This window comes from Eschscholzia californica, unplaced genomic scaffold (assembly GCF_041429995.1).
Source record: "Eschscholzia californica isolate CP2 unplaced genomic scaffold, dmEscCali1.0.p SCAF_3, whole genome shotgun sequence".
Lineage (NCBI taxonomy): Eukaryota > Viridiplantae > Streptophyta > Magnoliopsida > Ranunculales > Papaveraceae > Eschscholzia > Eschscholzia californica.
The window spans coordinates 27,956,731-27,977,501 of NW_028238420.1; the positions used below are offsets into that span (position 1 = coordinate 27,956,731).

General features: G+C 38.8%; 1 protein-coding gene across 1 annotated transcript; it reads right to left on the bottom strand.

Annotated features, from left to right (window-relative positions):
• Nucleotides 1–1,363: 1,363 nt before the first annotated feature.
• LOC147549328 (putative glycosyltransferase At5g03795) lies at nt 1,364–20,539 on the bottom strand. Its single transcript, XM_086670017.1, has 4 exons — nt 20,311–20,539; nt 20,015–20,217; nt 2,339–2,678; nt 1,364–2,155 (listed from the first exon to the last, which is right to left on the bottom strand). Exons 1-4 carry the CDS (start codon nt 20,509–20,511, stop codon nt 1,493–1,495), a joined length of 1,407 nt encoding a protein of 468 aa, XP_086526143.1. The 5' UTR covers nt 20,512–20,539; the 3' UTR covers nt 1,364–1,492.
• Nucleotides 20,540–20,771: the final 232 nt, after the last annotated feature.

Genomic DNA, 20,771 nt, shown 5'->3' on the forward strand with positions numbered 1-20,771 from the left:
GAGCGAAAACGAATTGAAAGTAAGGGTGGATATGTTGTGATCAACCATTGTGCTTGGAGAATTCATGGGGTACTCTCTGTTTCTAGAAGCATTGGCGATATCCATCTGAAGGATTGGGTACTTGCTGAACCTGATACGAAATCTTGAGTTTGACTTCAGAGATAGAATTTTTTGTCGTAGCCTCAGATGGCTTATGGAAAAGGTGGACAATTAAGAAGCAACTGATATAGCGAGGCACGTCCATCTTGCACCAAACAAGCTAGAATCTGCATGTTATGTTTCTAAAGAAGATGAAAATCAGTTCGGGTCTCAAAATACTAGTTCTCCATTAAAGAAAGTGAAAAAAGATCAGTTTGTATCTAAAAAAGTTTATACCACCATTACCCATGCTGGGTTCGAGCAATTAAATATGGAGTTCTTTCGAAAGTATAGGGAGCCCGTTCAGAAGTCTATGAGATATGTTAAGATGAATAAGATTAGCGTCCCTGATGTGGTTTTTGTGGGTGGATTTAGAAGAATCCCTACAGTTTAGCAATTGTTGCAATACTTCTTTAATGGAAAATATCTCTGTTAGAGTATTACTCCTAACGAAGCTGTTGCAATTCAAGTTCCTATCTTGCATGAGAAGATATTTAAAGAAGTTTTTGATACATTGATGACTTGGTTGCAGAAACTCCAGGTTGAATTTCCCATCGACAAGAATGTAGTGGTTATGACTTTTTTCATCAAACTACAAGACGACGGGAGATGTCGCAATCTACTAGACGTTGTTTATTCACTACAGTTTAGTTTGCGAGAGTCATGGCACCATGAGTTCCGTACCGAAGTTGATGATAACTTACACAATTCTGTGCTTCACATTCAATGCAAAATTCGTTCAAAGTGGGAATTATGGATCACCATGGCGGAATTCATCGTATCCAGGTGCATCAAATTGTTTTCTTCATCGAAACGGTTCGGGACGAACCTTGTGAGAGAAGGGGAGGCTGATGCAGGCACACCAGGGCCAGGCCCGCTGTCCGTGGGCCTTACGGCCGTCTTGACATCTTAAGCCAGTCAGCCATAGCATTAGGTTATTAGTAAGAGTCTAAGTTTAGTCAGATTCCTATTGAGTCTAGGTTTAGGAAGTTGATATGTTTAAGTATTTTGATATTTTGGGAATTCTAGTTTGAGTCTATCTAGAAGAATCTTAATTCCTATAAAAGGAGGTCCAGTCTGTCTTTATTATTTACATCTTGAAGAGACAAATCAATCGAAGTTTAAGTATTTACAGTTATTTTGATCGTTCTTCGTATTAGTTTATTTTATTCTTAATTTCCGCTGCATCTACATCAACATGTCTACTCGTAATGTCAAAGTTATATATTGTAAAAAGAAAAAACTTTATTTAAAAAACTTTATTTATTTTATTAATCTAGGGAAGGAAATGCATTACATGATCTCCATCCACCTTATTCTTACAATGGTATATGAAAAGCATTCCCGAAATTAATCAATCATGAATTCGAATATTTAACCTTCTAAGCCAAATTGAATGAAGAGTCATATGAAACACATCAAATCTCTTAGGAGTACCATGTACAAGAAAATGTCTTTGAACTATCTTCACCTTCTTCTGCATTTCTATATACTTATCTTCGGGTATAGCCATGAGAATTTTCTTCAAATTTGGGATATCCTTCGTCGAAAGTTGAACTGAAAATGCGTCCCAATCAAGAACGTCATTATATGGTGGAACAAAATTATCTGAAATTAGAACTGGAACACATTCTATGTAAATAGCTTCTGAAACTCTAGGACTAGCAACTTCATACCCACTTGGACAAAGACAATATCTACTCTTGTTCATCATGTCATAGTATGATAATTCTTTAGGGAGCTTGTTATAAACTCGTATATCTTCATCTTTGTTTAGCCAATGCTCAAATAGTACTGAACGAATATCGCCATGGTAACCCCCAACAAAAAATGCAAGTATAGTACGGTCCTCAGGTGGTAGACCTCCGACAATGCCGTTAATATCACCTGAATCGAGTTTAACTTCAGCCATGGCTACATCCCTCCAAGGATCGAATCCCTCTGAACTATTTGCATTACATAAAGCCCTAATAGAATTGTTGTATAAATTGGGAATATGAAATGATACAAGCGGCCCCTGTGAAATATAAAAAATTTCAATACTTCATTACATATTCTTTTTTATATTGTTTTGTTTTATGCAGCCTAAACCAAGAGTAGTAATAGCGAATAAATGTATTATTAGTAAAACTGCTACACCCTGTGTACAGTCCTTACGCTTATAATGCAAATATTGTACAAAAAATGAATCATTACTTACCCAATCATGACAAGCGATCATGGCATGGTCAGCCCCAAGGCTTCTGTTCCAGTAAGGATATTTTTGTGCAACGAGAGTAACATAGTCTAAAGCAGTTTGTTTAATAGCTAAGGCATCACCTTGATATAAGTATTGAACCATATTTGTTACGCTGAATGGAAGGAAATAAACATGAGCTTCATCCGGATCCTGAGTTCTAAACTTAGTTTCTCCTTCCATTTGATGAATAAACATCCCTTCAGTTGCGTAAACACTTTTATAAGGACCAGAGTGAAACAACGGCGGATCCCCTTCTTTGTAGACGAAGATCTTGAATATTCTCTCCATTTCTAAGTAACTCCTAAAAAAATTCACATATTACTTCTTCAACCCAATCATGAAAATGAAATTCTTGATTTAAATGTATAAAATATTAGGATTATGAATAAGCTAGATTGGACGTTTGTCCCAGTTAGTCATTCTTTCCCAATGGAAGATGCCTACTAGCGAAAGCGGGACTAGTTTATTTTGAGAATAGAAATCTATTTTAAACTGAATGTTGTTGTTGCAGGTGTGTTAAGAAATATAAGTATCGTTGATATAGTTACAGGTTATTTTGAGAAATTAAAATACTATTAGTTACGAAAAATTTACTCTAAGCCTGCATAAGATGCTCGAAAATGACTGTGGGAATTTATAGAGTTTCTTACTGCAACAACAATGGCTGCAAACAATCTTGTACCTCCTTTAGATTCAAGATTTTTGTCTCCCTCGAATAAAAAGGATTCTCTGTCGATTCTTTACAAAAATTCTGCAGGAAAAATCTAAGCTAATTGCGATCCCTGACGATATATTTCTGGAACAATACAATATCATGTTAAGTGTCATTCCTCCTCTAGTGAATTCTACACAAGTATTTACCCACTATTGATTGACTGGCCAAACTGGGTTCCTTCAACCCGGACAGATGTGGAATGCGTAAAAGAGATGAAGAGTCCACATGCACTTGCTTTTGCATTTTTGCCTCTGAAGTCTAGAAAGGATTACTATTTAAGAATGGAATGATTAGAGGCAATAGGGAAGCTAATAAAGAAATGAAAACAAAGAAAAAATAGATAAGAACAAATTTTGCAAGGTATGCATTCCAACCGCAATCATATGTAATATATGGCTTGGAAGAAACAAGAAGATGATGGGTGATTTGTATGACAAAAAACATCATTGGAGGAAACATCTATTCAGGCTAAAGCTTCCATTATCTATTGGAATAGCAAGAAGCCAAGGAGAACAACATGGTTTTGTCAGATCTAATTACTAAAAGGGGTGGCAAAATTCGGCTTTGAGCCATTATAATCATCTTCTCTCCTCTTAATTGGTTGTTTTTGATGAGGTTAGTTTTGTCAACTAACCACTGTAAGATTTTCCTTTGTCAATGAAATATTCTACTTCGTTTACTAAAAAATTGTGACTTCGTATACGATTTTGTTAAATGAGGTTAATGATATCATTCATCCTTATTGTACTTATAATCACAAGAGAGTTTACAAATAAAGCAACTTTACATGTAGATGGATACAAAAGATACATAAATAAGGAAAAAGAAATCTACACCGATTAGGATGAATCGGAAAGTTTAACATTCCGATTAAGCTCTGTTGAGTTTGCGGTCATCCAACTCAAAACCATTGGCAATGAATGAGATGACCTAAACAATATATTCTTGGTTTCTAGATACCCATTCTCCCCATGTGGAACTATTCTCACATGCTCCCTCAAGTGTGGTGCTCTTTGAGCCGAACACGTGTGTTTTTTTTCTTTCGCGTGACGTGGAGCACGTGTGGCTTTAAGCCTATCACGTGTTGGTCTACCTCTGCTACCATATTAAGTTTGTGGTCATCTAACTCAAAACCAATTGGAAAGGAGTGGAGAGGACCTTGGCATTATATTCTTAGGTTGCTAGATACCCATTCTCCCATATGGGATTACTCTCACAAGCTAAAACTCACTGGACCTAAACATAGTTGAGTATGCAACCTTTGTGGCACACATTCACTATAGAGTAATCGACATTATTGTCACCTTCCGCAAATTGAACTTTACAAATCTTATGAAAACGAAAACGAGTAAGGCTCTTTGTAAGGATATCGACTAACTAAGCATGATCAGACGAAATAAATTGTCACACTTCCTGCCGCAACCTTTTACTGTACAAAGTCATAGTCCAAGACGATGTGTTTGAATCTACCATGAAATAACAAATTGGCAGTGTGAGAGGCGGTTTGAGGAAGATATGAAATAGGCGGTTTCATTCTCCAATAGGCGGTTTCATTCTACATGGCAGTTTCAAATTGAACAAGGGCGGTTTCAAATTGAGGCAATTTCTAAATCCTAGAAACCAATTGAATCCTATTATGGTCGGTGGCTTATACTATATATTGGGGGTTTAAGTGCTTTGTAAAATACATCAACACAACTACTCAACAACAACTCTTCTTTAGAGAGCTAGAGAGAGAGCAAGTGAGAGAGAAATTTTGTGCATAGTTTTTTAGCGGTGCTAAATTTCTCGGTCGTCGAAGATTTAGTATAGAAGGTTAATTTCTATACGGTACCATCTTGGGACGAACTTGCGGGTTGTGTGAGTCGTCTTCATCTATCCTTCAATAAAGATTTCTTGTTTGCCCGAGGACGTAGGCTTTAAAGCCGAACCTCATTAATTCTGCTTGCATATTTAGTTTTGGCATAACTTTTCGATTAATCTTCATAACCGGATCAATTTCTAGGATAGGTTCGATAGCTTCCGCGACTTTTAGTTCTTACAATTGGTATCAGAGCCTTGTTGAGATTGAACGAAGAGAAGATGGGATCGAGAAGTGATACGGTCAAATCAGGGAAATATGAGATAGAGAAGTTCAATAGGAAAAACGATTTTTCTTATTGGCGGATGCAGATGAAAAATCTGCTAACCTCGCAGAAATTACACAAGACGTTGACGGGAAAGAAACCAGGAGATATGTCAGATGAGGATTGGGAAGAGTTAGATCTCGAAGCACGGGCTACAATTATGTTGTGTCTTGAGAGGGACGTGGCGTTCCTAGTAGACGAAGAAACAACAGCGGCGAGTGTGTGGTTGAAGCTAGAAAGCAACTTCATGACGAAAACTTTAACGAATCGGGTCTACTTAAAATCCAAATTATTCACATGTAGAATGGAAGAGGGTTCTTCTATTCAGGAATATGTGAATAGGTATGACAGGATTATCTCAGATTTAAAGGATATTGATGTTACGGTTGAGGACGAGGACCAAGCCCTCATATTGTTACTTTCATTGCCTAAATCCTATGAGAACCTTGTTCAAACTTTGATGCTTGTTGATGATAGTCTAAGCATGGAAGAGACGAGAAATTCGCTATTAGCGGATGACCTTCGTAAGGTTGCTACTAGCAGTATGGCGTCGGGTGGAGTAGACAAGGATCAAGCACAAGGGTTGTTTGTAACGAGGGGGAGGAGTAATGAAAGGGGAAAGGGAAAGGGCGGGAAATCTAGATCCAAATCTAGAGGCTCTTTCAAGAAAACATGTTTTAGTTCTGGTGAGTTTGGCCACTTTAAAGCGGCTTGTCCAAAGAGAAAGTTGAAGCAAAAGAACAAAGACTACAAGGGGAAACAAGAGATGCAAGAGGCAGGATATGTGTCAGAAGACCCTGACGAATGTTTCTCGGTAACAGATGTGTCTGAGAAGATCTCCGATAAGTGGATGCTTGATTCAGGGGTGTCACACCATATGTGTCCAAATAGGGAGTGGTTTACTACCTATAGGAGTATAGATGGTGGTACAGTTATACTGGGTGATGATATTATATGTAAAACTGTGGGACTTGGAACAATACGTATCAAGATGCACGACAGAGTGGTGAGAACATTGATGGACGTAAGACACATACCCGATTTGCGGAAAAATCTAATTTCCCTCGGTGTGTTAGAGCGAAACGGCTGTTAGATAATTATTGAGAATGGCTCCATAAAAGTCGTTAAGGGTTCTTTGGTGGTAATGAGAGGTACTCGTTACGGTAATTTATACAAACTTTTGGGGACAACAATTACGGGAGATGTAGCAGTAGGAAACAGTGGAAGGGATCCAACGGCCAGTACGAGGCTTTGGCATATGCGCCTTGGGCATATGTCAGAAAAGGGTCTATCTTTGATGTGTGGGAAAGGCTTGTTGAAGGACATGAATAAGCCTTGCATGGAGTTTTGTGAGCATTGTGTGTTCGGGAAGGCACACAGGGTGACGTTCTTTACAAGCAAGCACATGAGCAAAGAGGTATTAGACTACGTACATACCGATGTCTGGGGACCGACAAAGTTACCTTCCAAGGGTGGTTCCAGGTATTTTGTTACATTCGTTGATGATCATTCGAGATTTGTCTGGCTTTATTTTTTGAAGCATAAGAATGAGGTATTCAACGCATTCCTGGTGTGGAAAGTAATGGTTGGGAACAAAACTGGTCGAAAACTGAAGACGTTAAGATCGGATAATGGGACCGAGTACACGAATGGGGCATTTAAGGAGTTTTGTAATCAGGAAGGCATTGTGAGGCATTGGAAAGTAGTAAACACACCTCAGCAAAATGGAGTCGCAGAGAGATTGAACCGTACACTACTTGAGAAGGCTAGATGTATGCGCTCCAATTCGGGATTAGGCGTAGAATGGTGGGCAGAATCTGTTGCTACATCTTGTTATATTGTGAACAGGTCTCCACATTCTTCTTTAGATGGCGGCATACCTTACGAGGTGTGGTCAGGTGAACATGCAGATTACGGGAGACTTAAGGTTTTCGGTTGTACGGCCTATTACCATGTTAAAGGTAATAAACTTGACAATAGAGCAAAGAAGGAAATTTTCTTAAGATATGCTACAGGAGTCAAGGGTTATCGACTATGGTGTACGGAAGACAAGAAGTTTGTTATCAGCAGAGTTGTGGTGTTTGATGAGTCATCTATTGTAGCTATGACGAAAGCTACAGTGCCTAGTTGTGGTGATGTTGGGTCTACTAAAGCTCAAGTAGTGGAAGTAGAAGCCGAAGACCAACGGGTTTCTAGGAATCATGATCAGGTGGAGCATCAGGATAATACTCAGGATGAGGAAATTGATGAACCCGATCATGAGGAGGTTCAAGGGGAAGTTACACAAGTTTTACAACAACAACAACAGCAGGATGTTTCGGTACACACTAGGCTGAAACGGTTATATAAGCCGGTACAGAGGTTAGGGTCAGACAAACCTCTTAGGCATTACGGGCAGGCAAATGTGGTTAAATATCGAGCCGGTCACCTTCAAACAAGCTATTACCGCGGAGGAAAAAGAGAGTTGGTTGGTTGCTATGCAAGAAGAGATGGAGTCTCTTCACAAGAACAAGACATGGGAGGTTCTCCCATTGCCCAAAGGAAAGTCTGTTATTGGTTGTAAATGGGTGTACAAGAAGAAAGAGGATTCTTCCGAGATCAAGGGTACAAGGTATAAGGCAAGACAAGTGGCCAAGGGTTATGCAAAGAAAGAAGGGGTCGACTACAATGAGATTTTCTCACCGGTCGTGAAACATACTTCTATTCAGGTGCTATTGAGTATTGTTGCTCACAGTGATCTTGAGCTGGAACAACTCGATGTTAAAATCGCCTTCTTGCACAGAGATTTGGAAGAAGAAATTTATATGGCTCAACCTGAGGGATACAAGGTTGAGGGCAAAGAAAATCAAGTATGTCGTTTGAGGAAATCTCTTTACGGATTGAAACAATCACCTCGTCAATGGTACAAACGATTTGATTTTTTCATGCTAAAGCATGGTTTTCGCAGAAGTGACTATGATTGTTGTGTATACATCAAGAAGCTTCGCGAAGGTGACTTTATTTATCTCCTTTTGTATGTGGATGACATGCTTGTTGCTTCTCGAAGCATGGTGGAGATAGATAAGTTAAAATCTCAACTCAATCAAGAGTTTGAGATGAAAGACATGGGCGCTGCAAAGAAGATACTGGGAATGGATATTAAGAGAGAGCGATCAAGTAAGAAACTGTACTTGAGTCAGAAAGGTTACATCGAACGAGTAGTTTCTCGGTTCGGGATGCAGAATGCGAAGGCGGTGTCAACACCTTTGGCACCACACTTCAGGCTCTCGGGAAAACAATCTCCCACTACTACGGTGGAGAAGGATCATATGGATCGTGTAACGTATGCTAGTGCAGTTGGCAGTTTGATGTACGCTATGGTGTGTACTCGTCCAGACATTTCACAGGCTGTCAGTGTGGTTAGGAGGTTTATAGAAAACCCGGGGAAGACACATTGGGAAGCTGTGAAGTGGGTCTTGAGGTACTGTTGATACGGGTTTGTGCTTTGGTGGAGACACATGTCAGGTAAGCGGTTATGTTGACTCAGATTATGCTGGCGATCTAGATAGAAGACGATCTACTACTGGTTATTTATTTAGGGTACATGGTGCTCTAGGTAGTTGGCGATCGATGTTACAATCTACAGTTGCGTTATCTACTACGGAGGTCGAGTATATGGCTATGGCCGAGGGTGTGAAGGAAGCATTGTGGTTGTGGGGTCTCCTGGATAATCTAGGGATTAAGCAGGAGTGCGTAGATGTATGGTGTGATAGCCAAAGTGGGATCCACTTGGCGAAGAATCAGGTTCATCATGCTCGTACTAAGCATATCGATGTCAGGTATCACTTAGTACGAGATGTCATAGAGGAAGGTGATGTTTCTCTCATGAAGGTGCACACAGATGAGAATCCCGCGGACATGTTGACTAAAGTGGTGACGTGTAGCAAGTTTTAGCATTGCTTGAAATTGCTACAAATCGGCTCGTGTTAAGTTGCTCGAAAGGGCGTAATGGCGACAAGGTAATCTTTATGTGAAGGGTTGGTAGAACTACGATAGGCTTGATCCTATAAAAGGGTACATAGGCAGCCATGGTCATATGGTGTAGTCGGATGAAGTTACAAGAAGCAGATATATCTTACAAGGAGTATCATAGTGTTCGTCCAAAATTTGAAGTATATCAAATTGTGTACGAGGTGGAGAGGCAATCACTTGGATGTCACTCTTACTTTCACAAAGAATGCCAGATGGATGAAAGAGTTTGACTCTTAATACTTTAACAAAACAAAGTGATCCAAGTAATCTCATTATCTCAGAAGTCATATTAGAAATGCCAGATGGATGAAAGAGTTGGAGAGGCAGTCACTTGGATGTCACTCTTACTTTCACAAAGAATGCCAGATGGATGAAAGAGTTTGACTCTTAATACTTTAACAAAACAAAGTGATCCAAGTAATCTCATTATCTCAGAAGTCATATTAGAAATAGTATAATACAAAACTTTAGCATGCTAGAGCGAGATACTGTAGGTTTTTCCTTAGCACTCTAAGGAATGAGAGTGGAGTCTAAGAATATGGAAAACCGCTGTAGAATGACGAGTATGTAGACAATCAGAAAGATTTGCATCATAATATCCACTCACGTGGGACGAAAATGGCTTCCCGATCCAAGGATAATCTTGGTTTTGTCGATGGGACAATCTATGAACCAACTGCCCCCAATTATTTACACTCTTGGGAACAATGCAATGATTTGGTTTCTAGTTGGATTATTAATTCCTTCACTTCGGATATTCGCTCTTCTATTCTGTATGTTAATAATGATGCTGATATTTGGCAAGATCTTCATTGTCGTCACTATCAAAATAATGCCATAAAAGTGTTTCAACTCAAAAGGGTTATTCCTACTGGAAAAGATTTTCATTAACCAAAAATGAGTTAATTACAAGAGTTTAAATAGAGAGAGATGAGTAACAAACTCATAATAAACTCTCTAACAGAAAAATAACAAACAAATAACCACTAAAAGTAGTTAGCACCCTGTGCTAATGTGATGGACTAGTATCGTCCAACCTCAACTAACATAGACCAATAATGGTTTGTGATGTAGTGTAATGCTTGTGTATAGTTCTCTGTCCAGCTTCTTCTTGGTAAGAACTCTATTAGCCTCCCTCAAGCTGAAGGTATGGAGAATAGCTTTAGCTTGGATCGAAGAAAACCAAATCGAGGACCAGGCAAAGGCTTTGTGAGAACATCAGCAATCTAGTCATTGGTGGTGATGTGAGAGAGTTGAATTCTCTTATTGGAAACTAACTCACGAATGAAATGAAAATCCAAAGCAAGGTGCTTAATTTTGGAATGAAAGACATGATTGGATGCCAAAGCCAGACCTGAGATGTTACCACACCAGAGTTAAGGAGGTAGAGAGAGAGAAAACAATGAAGATCCTTTAACAAAGAGCATACCCAGATAGTCTCAGCTTCCGTATGTGCTAAAGACCTATATTCACCTCAGTCAAAGACCGAGAAACTGTTGGTTGTTTCTTAGAAGACCAAGAAACTAGATTCCCTCCCAAATAAACAACATAGCCTGAGGTAGACCTGCTATCTGAAATGCTTCCTTCCCAATCCACTGTCCATTTGAGATATCTAAGTATTCTCTTGACTGCTAGGAGATGAGCAATAGTGGCTTTACTCATAAATTGACAAACCAAGCTAACAACATAGTTGATATCTGGCTTGGTCCATGTTAGATACTGTAATGCCCCAATCAAACTCCTATAGTGAGATGGATCCTCAAGTGGAGTACCTTCTGATGGAGTGAGCTTAAATCTATGAGCCAAAGGAGAAGAACAAGGCTTAAAATCACTCATTTGAGCTTTTCAAAGCAAATTTAAAGTGTACTTTGTTTGAGATAAGAAAAGACCAGAATTATCCCTATGAACTTCCATTCCCAGAAAGTAATGTAGATTGCCCAAATCTTTCATAGCAAATTTCGTGCTTAATTGAGAGATGGGAGAGGTACAGGGAGAAGGTGAGTTGCCTGTGACCAATATGCCATCAACATAAACCAGGACATATGTAAGATCTCCATTAATTGAAGACACAAATAGAGAATTATCTGAATAAGACTTTTGAAATCCAAGAGCAAAAAGAGAATCCACCAATTCCTCGTACCAAGCTCGTGGGGCTTGTTTTAAACCATAAATTTGATTTGTGTAATTTACACACATAATTGGGTCTAGTTTTGTCTAAAAAACCAGGAGGTTGAGCCATAAAGACCTCTTCCTTGAGCTGACCATGAAGAAAGGCATTACTCACATCAAGTTGTCTAATTTGTCAATTAAAATTAACAGCTAGCGAGAGAAGAACTCTGATAGTCGTGGGTTTAGCCACAGGACTAAATGTTTCAATAAAGTCAATCCCTTCTCGTTGATGAAAACCTTTCGCCACCAACCTAGCTTTATATCTCTCAATACTACCATCTGACTTCTGTTTGATATTATACACCCATTTGCAACCAACTAAATTCTGATTATTAGAAGGAGGAAAAATAGACCAAGTTTGAAGGTCCTCAAGAGCTTTGAACTCATTGGCCATGACAAGTCTCCATTGAGGATCCTTATTTGCTTGAGTAAATGAAGTAGGTGTGGGAAGTACAGAAATAGCACTAAGAGCAGATGTAAGTGGATGTTTAGTAGATGCCAAATAGGTCTTGGGTTTGTAAATACCTAATTCGGCTCGGGTTTGCATTGGATGAGTAGGTTGTGGTGGTAGAATAGGTAAAGGAACTGAATTTGGGACAGTAGATGTAGTAGGTTCTGAATGAGAGTCAATGGGTTCTGGAATAACAATAGGTGCTGAAGGTTCTATAGGAGTATTAGGTTCAATAGGTTCTATAGGTGTTATAGGTTCTGTAGGCACAATAGATTCAATAGGAGCACTTGGTGTGATAGGAAAGGGAGTGAAGAGAAGTGGATAAGAAACATTGGAGGCAACAGAATGCAATGTAGGTGTTGGGTGAGCTGATTTAAGAGGGAAATGATCCTCATTGAACACAACATGTCTGGAAGTGTACACTTTCCCAGTGATGGTATCTAAACATCTATAACCTTTCTGAGTTTGTGAATAACCCAAAAAGACACATTCTTTGCTCCTTGGTTCTAATTTGCTTGAGGTGTATGGTTTGAGCCATGGATAACAGGCACATCCAAATGTTCTAAGAAAATCATAGTCAGGAGAAGAGTAAAATAGTACTTCTGAAGGAGAAGTAGAGTTCAAAGACTTAGTAGGTAATCAATTTACAATATAGTTGGTTGTGGTAAGTGCCTCAAGCCAATAAGAACTAGAGAGAGAAGATTGAATGAGAAAGGTTTTAGTGAGGTCAATAAGATGTCTATGCTTATACTCAGCAACCCCATTCTGCTCAGGTGTATGAGCACAAGTAAATTGATGTGATATTCCCCTTTCTTGTAAAAAATGCTTGAATACAATAGAGAGAAACTCTCCACCACCATCAGTTCGAATAGTCTGAACCTTAGGGCCCAACTGATTTTCAATAAAATTGATAAAAGTAATGAAGGCAGCAGTAAAGTGAGACTTATTATGCAAATGAAGAATCCAGCAAAATTTGGAGTAATCATCAATCACATTAGCACAATAATGGAAACCACTAACAGAAGCAATAGAAGTAGGACCCCAATGATCAATGTGTAAAACTTGTAAAGGTTTAGAAGAAACAGTAGTGGACATAGGAAAAGAAAGCTTCTTACTTCTCCCTAATTGACAGTCTGAACAAAATAATGGTTTAGAAGATGTAGGAGAAAACAAATGCTTTAACTTTTGCATAATTGTGAAAGAGGGATGACCCAGCCTCTTGTGCCAAAGAGAAGCAGTTGTTGGTCGAGCAGTGAGAGCCTTTATTTGAGGTTTTGACCATGGAGGGTCTTTATTGAGGTGAATAGGATATAAGCCATCTCTAGCTGGCCATTGGAAAAGAGTCTGGTTCGATGTGAGATCCTTCACATAGTATTTAAAAGGATCAAAAGTCGCAGAACAGTTATTATCTCTAGTAAATCGACTAACTGATAATAAATTGTGTGCAACCTGAGGTACAACTACCACATTTTTTAGAGAGAAAGTATATTTATGATGTTGAAAAGAAGAATTACCAGTGCGAGAAATGAGCATACCTGGGCCATTGGCTGCAGTAATTGTTTCTTTACCATGATAGGTAGTAGAAGAAGAAGGAATTATATTCGACACATCTGGAGTAATATGATGTGATGCTCCTGTATCAGCATACCAAGGATTTTCCCCCAAAATGTTAGCAGTAGCTAGCATAGCTGCTAAATTGTTAGGTGGACTGCGACCTTGATAAGAAAAGTTTATCCTATGATAGCACTCAGCTGCCGTGTGACCAACTTTATGGCAAATTTGACATGTAGGTCTATCTCCATTAGAATTACTTTGTGCCTGATAAGTTGAGGACTTGTTCTCATTTGGGTAATGATTATAACCTCTTCCTTGATTGTTTCGAAAGAATTGTTGATTTCTTGATTGAGAAAATCTCTTAGTAGAAGGTTGAGATTGTGGATTAGTGAACAAGGCTTGATTCAGATTGCAAGCATACCTCTTTTGCTTTTCAAACAGAGAGATTTCTTCACTGATTAGCCAATTTTGAAGTTCAGTAACAGTGATTGGAGGCCTTCGAAGTCGAGCAGCAGCAGAGAAGGTATCACATTCAGGTGGTAATGCACTCAAAATACTAGCAACAAGTTCAACACTTGATGCTGGACTACCAGCAGCAGTAAGAGAATCAGATATCTTCTTGACTTTGGTGAGGAAATCTGGCATCTTTTCATTTTCCTCCCTTAAATCTCTGAGATTATCAAGAAGTTGAAAGATATGGGAGGTAGAAGATGATGCAAATGAATCTTCAAGATTCTGCCAAAGCTCTCGAGAAGTTGAATTACCAACTACATAGGGAATAACCGAATCTGATAAAGTTGAGTTGATCCAAATTAATAAGGTTTGGTCTTCTTCAAGCCATTCAAAGTACTCAAGATTGACTTTTCTCATCTCAGTATCAAGAAATTGATCAGGTTGAGATCGAGATCCATCAATAAGATCTAAAACCTTATATTTCTTGAGAATTGCTAGAAATAGTGCCCTCCAATCTAAGTAATTATCACTGTGAAGTTTGATCGGGATCACGTTTCCCATTGAAGTAATTGCGTTTCCCATTGAAGTAATTGCGTTTCCCATGTAATTTTAGGTCGATTCATTTCTGATTTTTGTTTAGAACAGAAGTAGAAGATGAAGTTTAGGAAAAGAAAGTCGAAAAATAGTTGAATTTTGAAGAAGAAGAAGATGAAGATCGATGAAGATGAAGAAGAAGAAGATAGAAGAAGATGAAGATCGCTTAGAGAGAGAGAGAGAGACTGAGCTCTGATACAATAGTGGAAACGATTTTCATTAACCAAAAATGAGTTAATTACAAGAGTTTAAATAGAGAGAGAGATGAGTAACAAACTCTCTAACAGAAAAATAACAAACAAATAACCACTAAAAGTAGTTAGCATCCTGTGCTAATGTGATGGACAAGTATCGTCCAGCCTCAACTAACATAACAACCAATAATGGTTTGTGATGTAGTGTAATGCTTGTGTATAGTGCTATGTCTAGCTTCTTCTTGATAAGAACTCTATTAATTCCTTCTATAAACAAGAGGGGTTAGATGTTTCTACTTATTTCACAACCCCTTCAGGATGAATTACAATCTTTAATGTCCATCGAACCAAGCACGTGTGGGCATGGTAAATCGTTGCCTGCTCGTTCTGACCAGGAACGAGCAATGGAGTTCCTTCAAGGTCTTCATATTCTTGGCCATTCAAAGCCAAATCCTACTCATCATGGAGTTTTTCCCTCTATTTTTCTTATTCACTCTCGTCAAGCAAGAAGAAGGTCAACAAACTAATCGTCAAGTCAACCAAAATTAGTGTTGAAGCCGCCACGCCGCTAACACTAATGATGGCTGATTTGCTTGTCGGCCTGACCAACCCAAAAACCAAGATCGAAATGGAAACAACCCATTTGTGATCACTGTCGAGTGCATGAACACCTGTAGTCGACCTGATATAAGCTCCACGACTATCCCCCTCAATCCAGACCCACCCCATTGACTGGTTCAGTCTCCAAAGACCCAACTGACTCAGTAGTGCCTTAAATCTTCAATGACGCTAGACCAGTACCAATATCTCTTTAAATTCCTCAAACATCAACGACGCTCTACAAGCACCCCTTTAAGCACTTCTGACCCGTCAATGAACTTAACATGTATGCCTCTTCCTTTTTCCCCTTGGTTCATCGACTCCGGTGCTGCAAAGCACATTTGTTTGGAGCTCTTTTAATTCTCTAACTATTATGTAGCCCCTCCCAACTACTTTGTTAGATTACCCAATGACACTCGTGTTAGTGTCTTTCACTTGGGTCTATCTCGTTTTCACCCTCGTCTCATCTCATTGATGTTTTACATATTCCTTCCTTTAAGTTTAACTTAATCTGATGTAGAACACAACGGAATTAAAAGAACGAAATAAAAGTAAATAAAGAACAATAAAATAACTCTAAAAACTGAAAAACTTTATTAAACTCAAGGGGTTTTCTCTTCAACATGAATAATAAAATAGACTGGACCTCCTTTTATAAACTACTAAACTTTCCTAGATAGACACAAACTAGACTTTTCTAAATAATAGAGATACTGAAAATAAAGAAACTTCCTAAACCTAGATTCATTATGAATCATACTAAAATTAGGACTCCTACTAAACTACTAAACTCTGGCCGACTAGGCCATGGCCGTGTGGCCTTGTGGGCCCGTCTTGGATGCGCCTGCATCAGCTCCCCTTTCCCCAGAAGGTTCGTCCCGGACCGATTCGATGAAGAAAATAATTTGATGCACCCACATACGATGAATTCTATCATGGCGATCCGTAATTCCCACTTTGCATGGAAGGGGCACGATAACCAAAAGACACCATTATGGATTATAGCACTAGCTTCAATCTCATATTGCAAGGAATTTCGAAAGATCGATCGTGAGAAAGAATCTTCCAACAAATTTCGACATCTCCCGTCATCTTGTAGTTTGATGAAGAAGATTGCAAATACCATACTTTCCTCTATAAAAATTCTAACCTTAAAATTCTTCTTCCAATCCATCACGATTCCTGCCTCTCTTCTTTCAATAATATCTGGAATACTCTTAACGACGATTTGACCATCATACGAAGAGAGGGAAAGTGTAGAGAAAGAAAAGCAAACGAATCACCAGGTTCCCAAATAAAAGTATGAAAATTTGCAGAACTTGCAACAATCTGAGTATTGTTATGAGTATCCTCTTGTAATATTGTGAAGTACGCAACAAGGCTTTCTATAGTATCAAAGAGGGCGTCATCAGTGGAATCCTTACGAGAAGATCCAATAAAAATTGCAAACCATCGTAAAATTTCTCGAAGATGAATGATCATATTTCCTTTTATATGTTGCATGGCCTCACCATTAACAAAAGTACAATCAATTCCATGAGGAAACACAGTAGAAACAGTTTCATCGATGATCACTAACGTTGGTTCTTCGGATTTGAAGTTATCGTCGTCTTTTAACAGATGAGACGGGGTTGTTAGCTTGGATCTTGGGGTGCCAACAGAAACAAAAGGAAGTGCATCGAAAGCCTCACGCCTAGAGTCTAAATTTTCTGTCGAAGTGCCTCTAGAATCAACAAAAATAGTGGAAGAGGTAAGGGATAGGATGTGTTCACAAAGTTGAGGGTATGAGTAATGGTTTATGGTCGTTGGACTATTGTATAGATGTGGAGAAGAAGAACGCACACTTATACGGTATGAAGTTGAGGAAGAAGGAGAACTCGGAGTGTGGGTAACGAGTAGGTTGACTGATTGGTTTTGGGAAGCTTCGGGGAAGGTCTGGTAGTTATTCCGGGTTTGGGTAGCCATAGGAAAGGTGAACGATGGGATTGGTGGTGTAACTAGGTGAATGAAACTGGTTGGTGATGGTTCAATTGACTTGTTATGGTGGTGTAGGGGCATGAATAATTCTGCCTGGTTATGGGTAACGGGCGGATGGTGTGTTGTTCGGTTTGGCATGGTTTGATATTCAATCCTGGTATGGTGAAGGGGGATGAATGGTGGTTCAACACTTAGGTGATGTGGAGGGACATTGTTTATAGATAAACTAGAATTGTTTGTTCCTGTTATTGTTGGGTGAACATGCACTTTATTAGGGTGGAGGAAAACGGTTCCTTGATTTTCCAGGGAAAGAAAAGTATTTGATGTAGTAGGGGTGGTTGTAGAATGTTGGGACGAAGATGGTGTATAACTAGTAGGCTGTTGGTGTTTAGACGGGGAAGAGTTAGAACGAATACCTTGGAGTTTGAGGTTGAAATCTCTGATTGTATCATTGATTTGATCAAATCGGTGATCAATGCGGTCAAATTTTTCGGTGTTCTCTCTCTTGTATTCGACAAACGCTTCTTCTAACATCGAAACCGAAGATAATCCTTCTCTAATGTTGTCCCATTCGGAAGCGAAAGTTGGAGTCTTCTCTTTAGTGGGCGTAGTGGAAACCGTAGTGTTTACCGATTTGAGAGCTCGTTCAATGGGTATTTTTATCGAATCCTCCTTTTTCTTCTTATCATCAATGACTTTTTCTTCGGACAATGATGTGGATTGCTTCAAAAGTGTTGGTGCCGCGGAACGGTCAAGAGAAGATGGTTCTATCGGTGTTGGTGGTTGTAGTGAATAATAAGTGTATGGAGGTGGTGGTGAGGGTGATGTTGGTGTATAATAGGAAGATGGGGGTGTTGGTGAATATGGTGGAGGAGAAGAAAGAGATGGGGTTGATGTAGAGTAGTAATAAGATGGAGGTGATGGGGTAGAAAACACTGGTGGTGGTTGGTATTGATAAGGCGAAGGTTGTGGTGTATAATTAGAGTACGGAGGTGGTGGTGGTGGTGCGGTTGATGTCGGATAATAAAAAGATGGAGGTTGTGATAGATTTTCTCTTAAGGTTTCTCCAGGATTCCAATGATAATCGTACGAGTTATTTGGAGAAAAACAAGATGTGCATAAGCATTGATTCGTTATCCCTTGATGAGTATACTATAGTTGATTATGACTCTCTTGAGGAATAGACTTCTGAATTAACTGGTTTGGAAAAAAATTTCCAGAATCATTCGCCCAAAACTCTAATGGCTCTGAATACCACATGATGTAGAACGCAGCGGAATTAAAAGAACGAAATAAAAGTAAATAAAGAAAATAAAATAACTCTAAAAACTGAAAAACTTTATTAAACTCAAGGGGTTTTCTCTTCAACATGAATAATAAAACAGACTGGACCTCCTTTTATAGACTACTAAACTTTCCTAGATAGACACAAACTAGACTTTTCTAAATAATAGAGATACTGAAAATAAAGAAACTTCCTAAACCTATATTCATTATGAATCATACTAAAATTAGGACTCCTACTAAACTACTAAACTCTGGCCGACTAGGCCATGGCCGTGTGGCCTTGTGGGCCCGTCTTGGATGCGCCTGCATCATAATCTCTATCTTCGAAATTACTAAATCAGTTAGTTGTGTAGTAACTTTTAATTCGTCTTCTCATGTCTTTCAAGGCCACACGATAAATCACGATTGGGCTTAGTGATTCACACGATGGACTTTATTTCCTTCGTATAGAACCTACAATTTTTTTCTTTTTCTAGAGATAATCGTTGTTCATTGGATGTATGGCATTAGCATTTAGGCCACCATTCAATTTCCCATTTTAAGTATTTTATTTCCAAAATTCCATTTAAGAATTCTACTTTTATTATTAACAAAATTCCTTGCGATGTTTATCTTCAATCTAAGAAAACTCGTTTACCATTTCCAACTAGTACCTTTACCTCTTCTCGTCCATTTAAACTTATTCATGTCAATTTGTGGGGTCCTTTTTCAGTTCCCTCTACGTCTGACTGTTGTTATTTTTTTTACATTAGTTGGCGGTTTTTCTCCATGCACTTGGGTTTTTTCTCAGGCATGCTAAGTTCTGACACTAAACATCTTATCGTTTTTTTTATTTTTTATTTTGTTATTACGCAATTTCATTCTCAAATATCCATGATTTACTCCTGCAAAGGTGATATTCTTTTTCCTCAACTCCAAACCTTTCGTTCCGATAATTGGACAAAATTTATGACTAATGATCACCAACGTTGGTTCCTTAAGCATGGGGTTATTCATCAACGAAGTCGCGTCCACGCCCCTCAGCAAATTGGAGTTATGGAGCGAAAACATCTCTTCGCATTCCTCGCTATTTTCTTTTGGAGAGAGTGCGTTCTGACGGATGTTTACTTATTTAATAATCTTCCCACACCTTATTCTTAAAGGTCTATCACCTCATGAGAAATTACTGGGCAGGGCCGGCCCTGGGCCTAGGCGACCCAGGCGGCTGCCTAAGGCCCCCAAAATTTGAGGGCCCCCGCTTTAAGTAATATTATATATACACAGGAGAGTTTTCGAATAAATTAACTTTACATGTAGATGTAAACAAAATCAAATCTTCGCTGATTATTAGGACGAATCATAAAGATTTTAATTCATCCCAATAAATTTCAACCTTAATGGACCCGAACCGAGTTGGGTATGCAAGCTGACAAGCCTCGGGGGATTCATTAACTAGAGTCTCACCTACATTAGTGCTATCACTTTGCTCGTAAGCCGAGAAATATGCTAAGTGTATATAATGCTTACCGATGGAAAAGAACAGCATTACGATATATATCGCCTTTCGGGATATAAAGCTCGGAACTTTGGTTATAACTTTCATAATTTAGGCTTGCATCTTGTCTTATAGAAGCTCGAGCTCTTGCTAGACCTGCTTCTAGCTTCTCTAATTTGCTAAAGTACTTCTCCACTGGTACATCATGAAGATCTTTCTTTGGGTCCTTGAATTCCTGCACATTGATTATCATGAACGTAAATCGTAAAATGTAGTAAGTAATATATTATATATGTATCTGGTTGCATGAATATTTAACAGAACTTACTGGTAAGTTTGGTGGATTTGTTTGTTTGGGTACTGAGAAGGAAGAAAGGTTATTGGACAAGTATGAGAAAAGTGACAACGAAGGGTAAGACGATGGCAACGACGAGTTCTTTGATCCAAGCAGAAAACAGACAAACAAGGATAATATAAGAAGACTTATTGAAACACTAATAATAAATGGAGAAGAAGAAGAATTCTTCATTTCTCATCACTCTCTTATCTGTAATGTTATTGAGATTTGACTTTGGAAGAATACTAAGTAGTAGGCAGCAAGTGGACTTGCAAATCTAAAACTGGGTGCATAGAAACGTACCGTTTATGCCAAAATTGTAAATAACAAGGTCTCTAGTAAATGCCGTTGGACTTAAGTTGAGTAATATTTAATTAATTAGCCACTTCCCGAACGCCCCCCAACTTCTGATCTTCTCGTCAAATTTGCCTTCAAATTTGTCCAATTGACAT

Excerpts from the sequence above, each read along its gene's own strand:
- LOC147549328 (XM_086670017.1), bottom strand. The coding sequence starts at position 20,511 with ATGAAGAATTCTTCTTCTTCTCCATTTATTATTAGTGTTTCAATAAGT. Across the intron at positions 20,218-20,310 it reads CAAATCCACCAAACTTACCA|GAATTCAAGGACCCAAAGAA; the intron begins GTAAGTTCTGTT and ends ATCAATGTGCAG. Across the intron at positions 2,679-20,014 it reads AATGCTGTTCTTTTCCATCG|GAGTTACTTAGAAATGGAGA; the intron begins GTAAGCATTATA and ends GAATTTTTTTAG.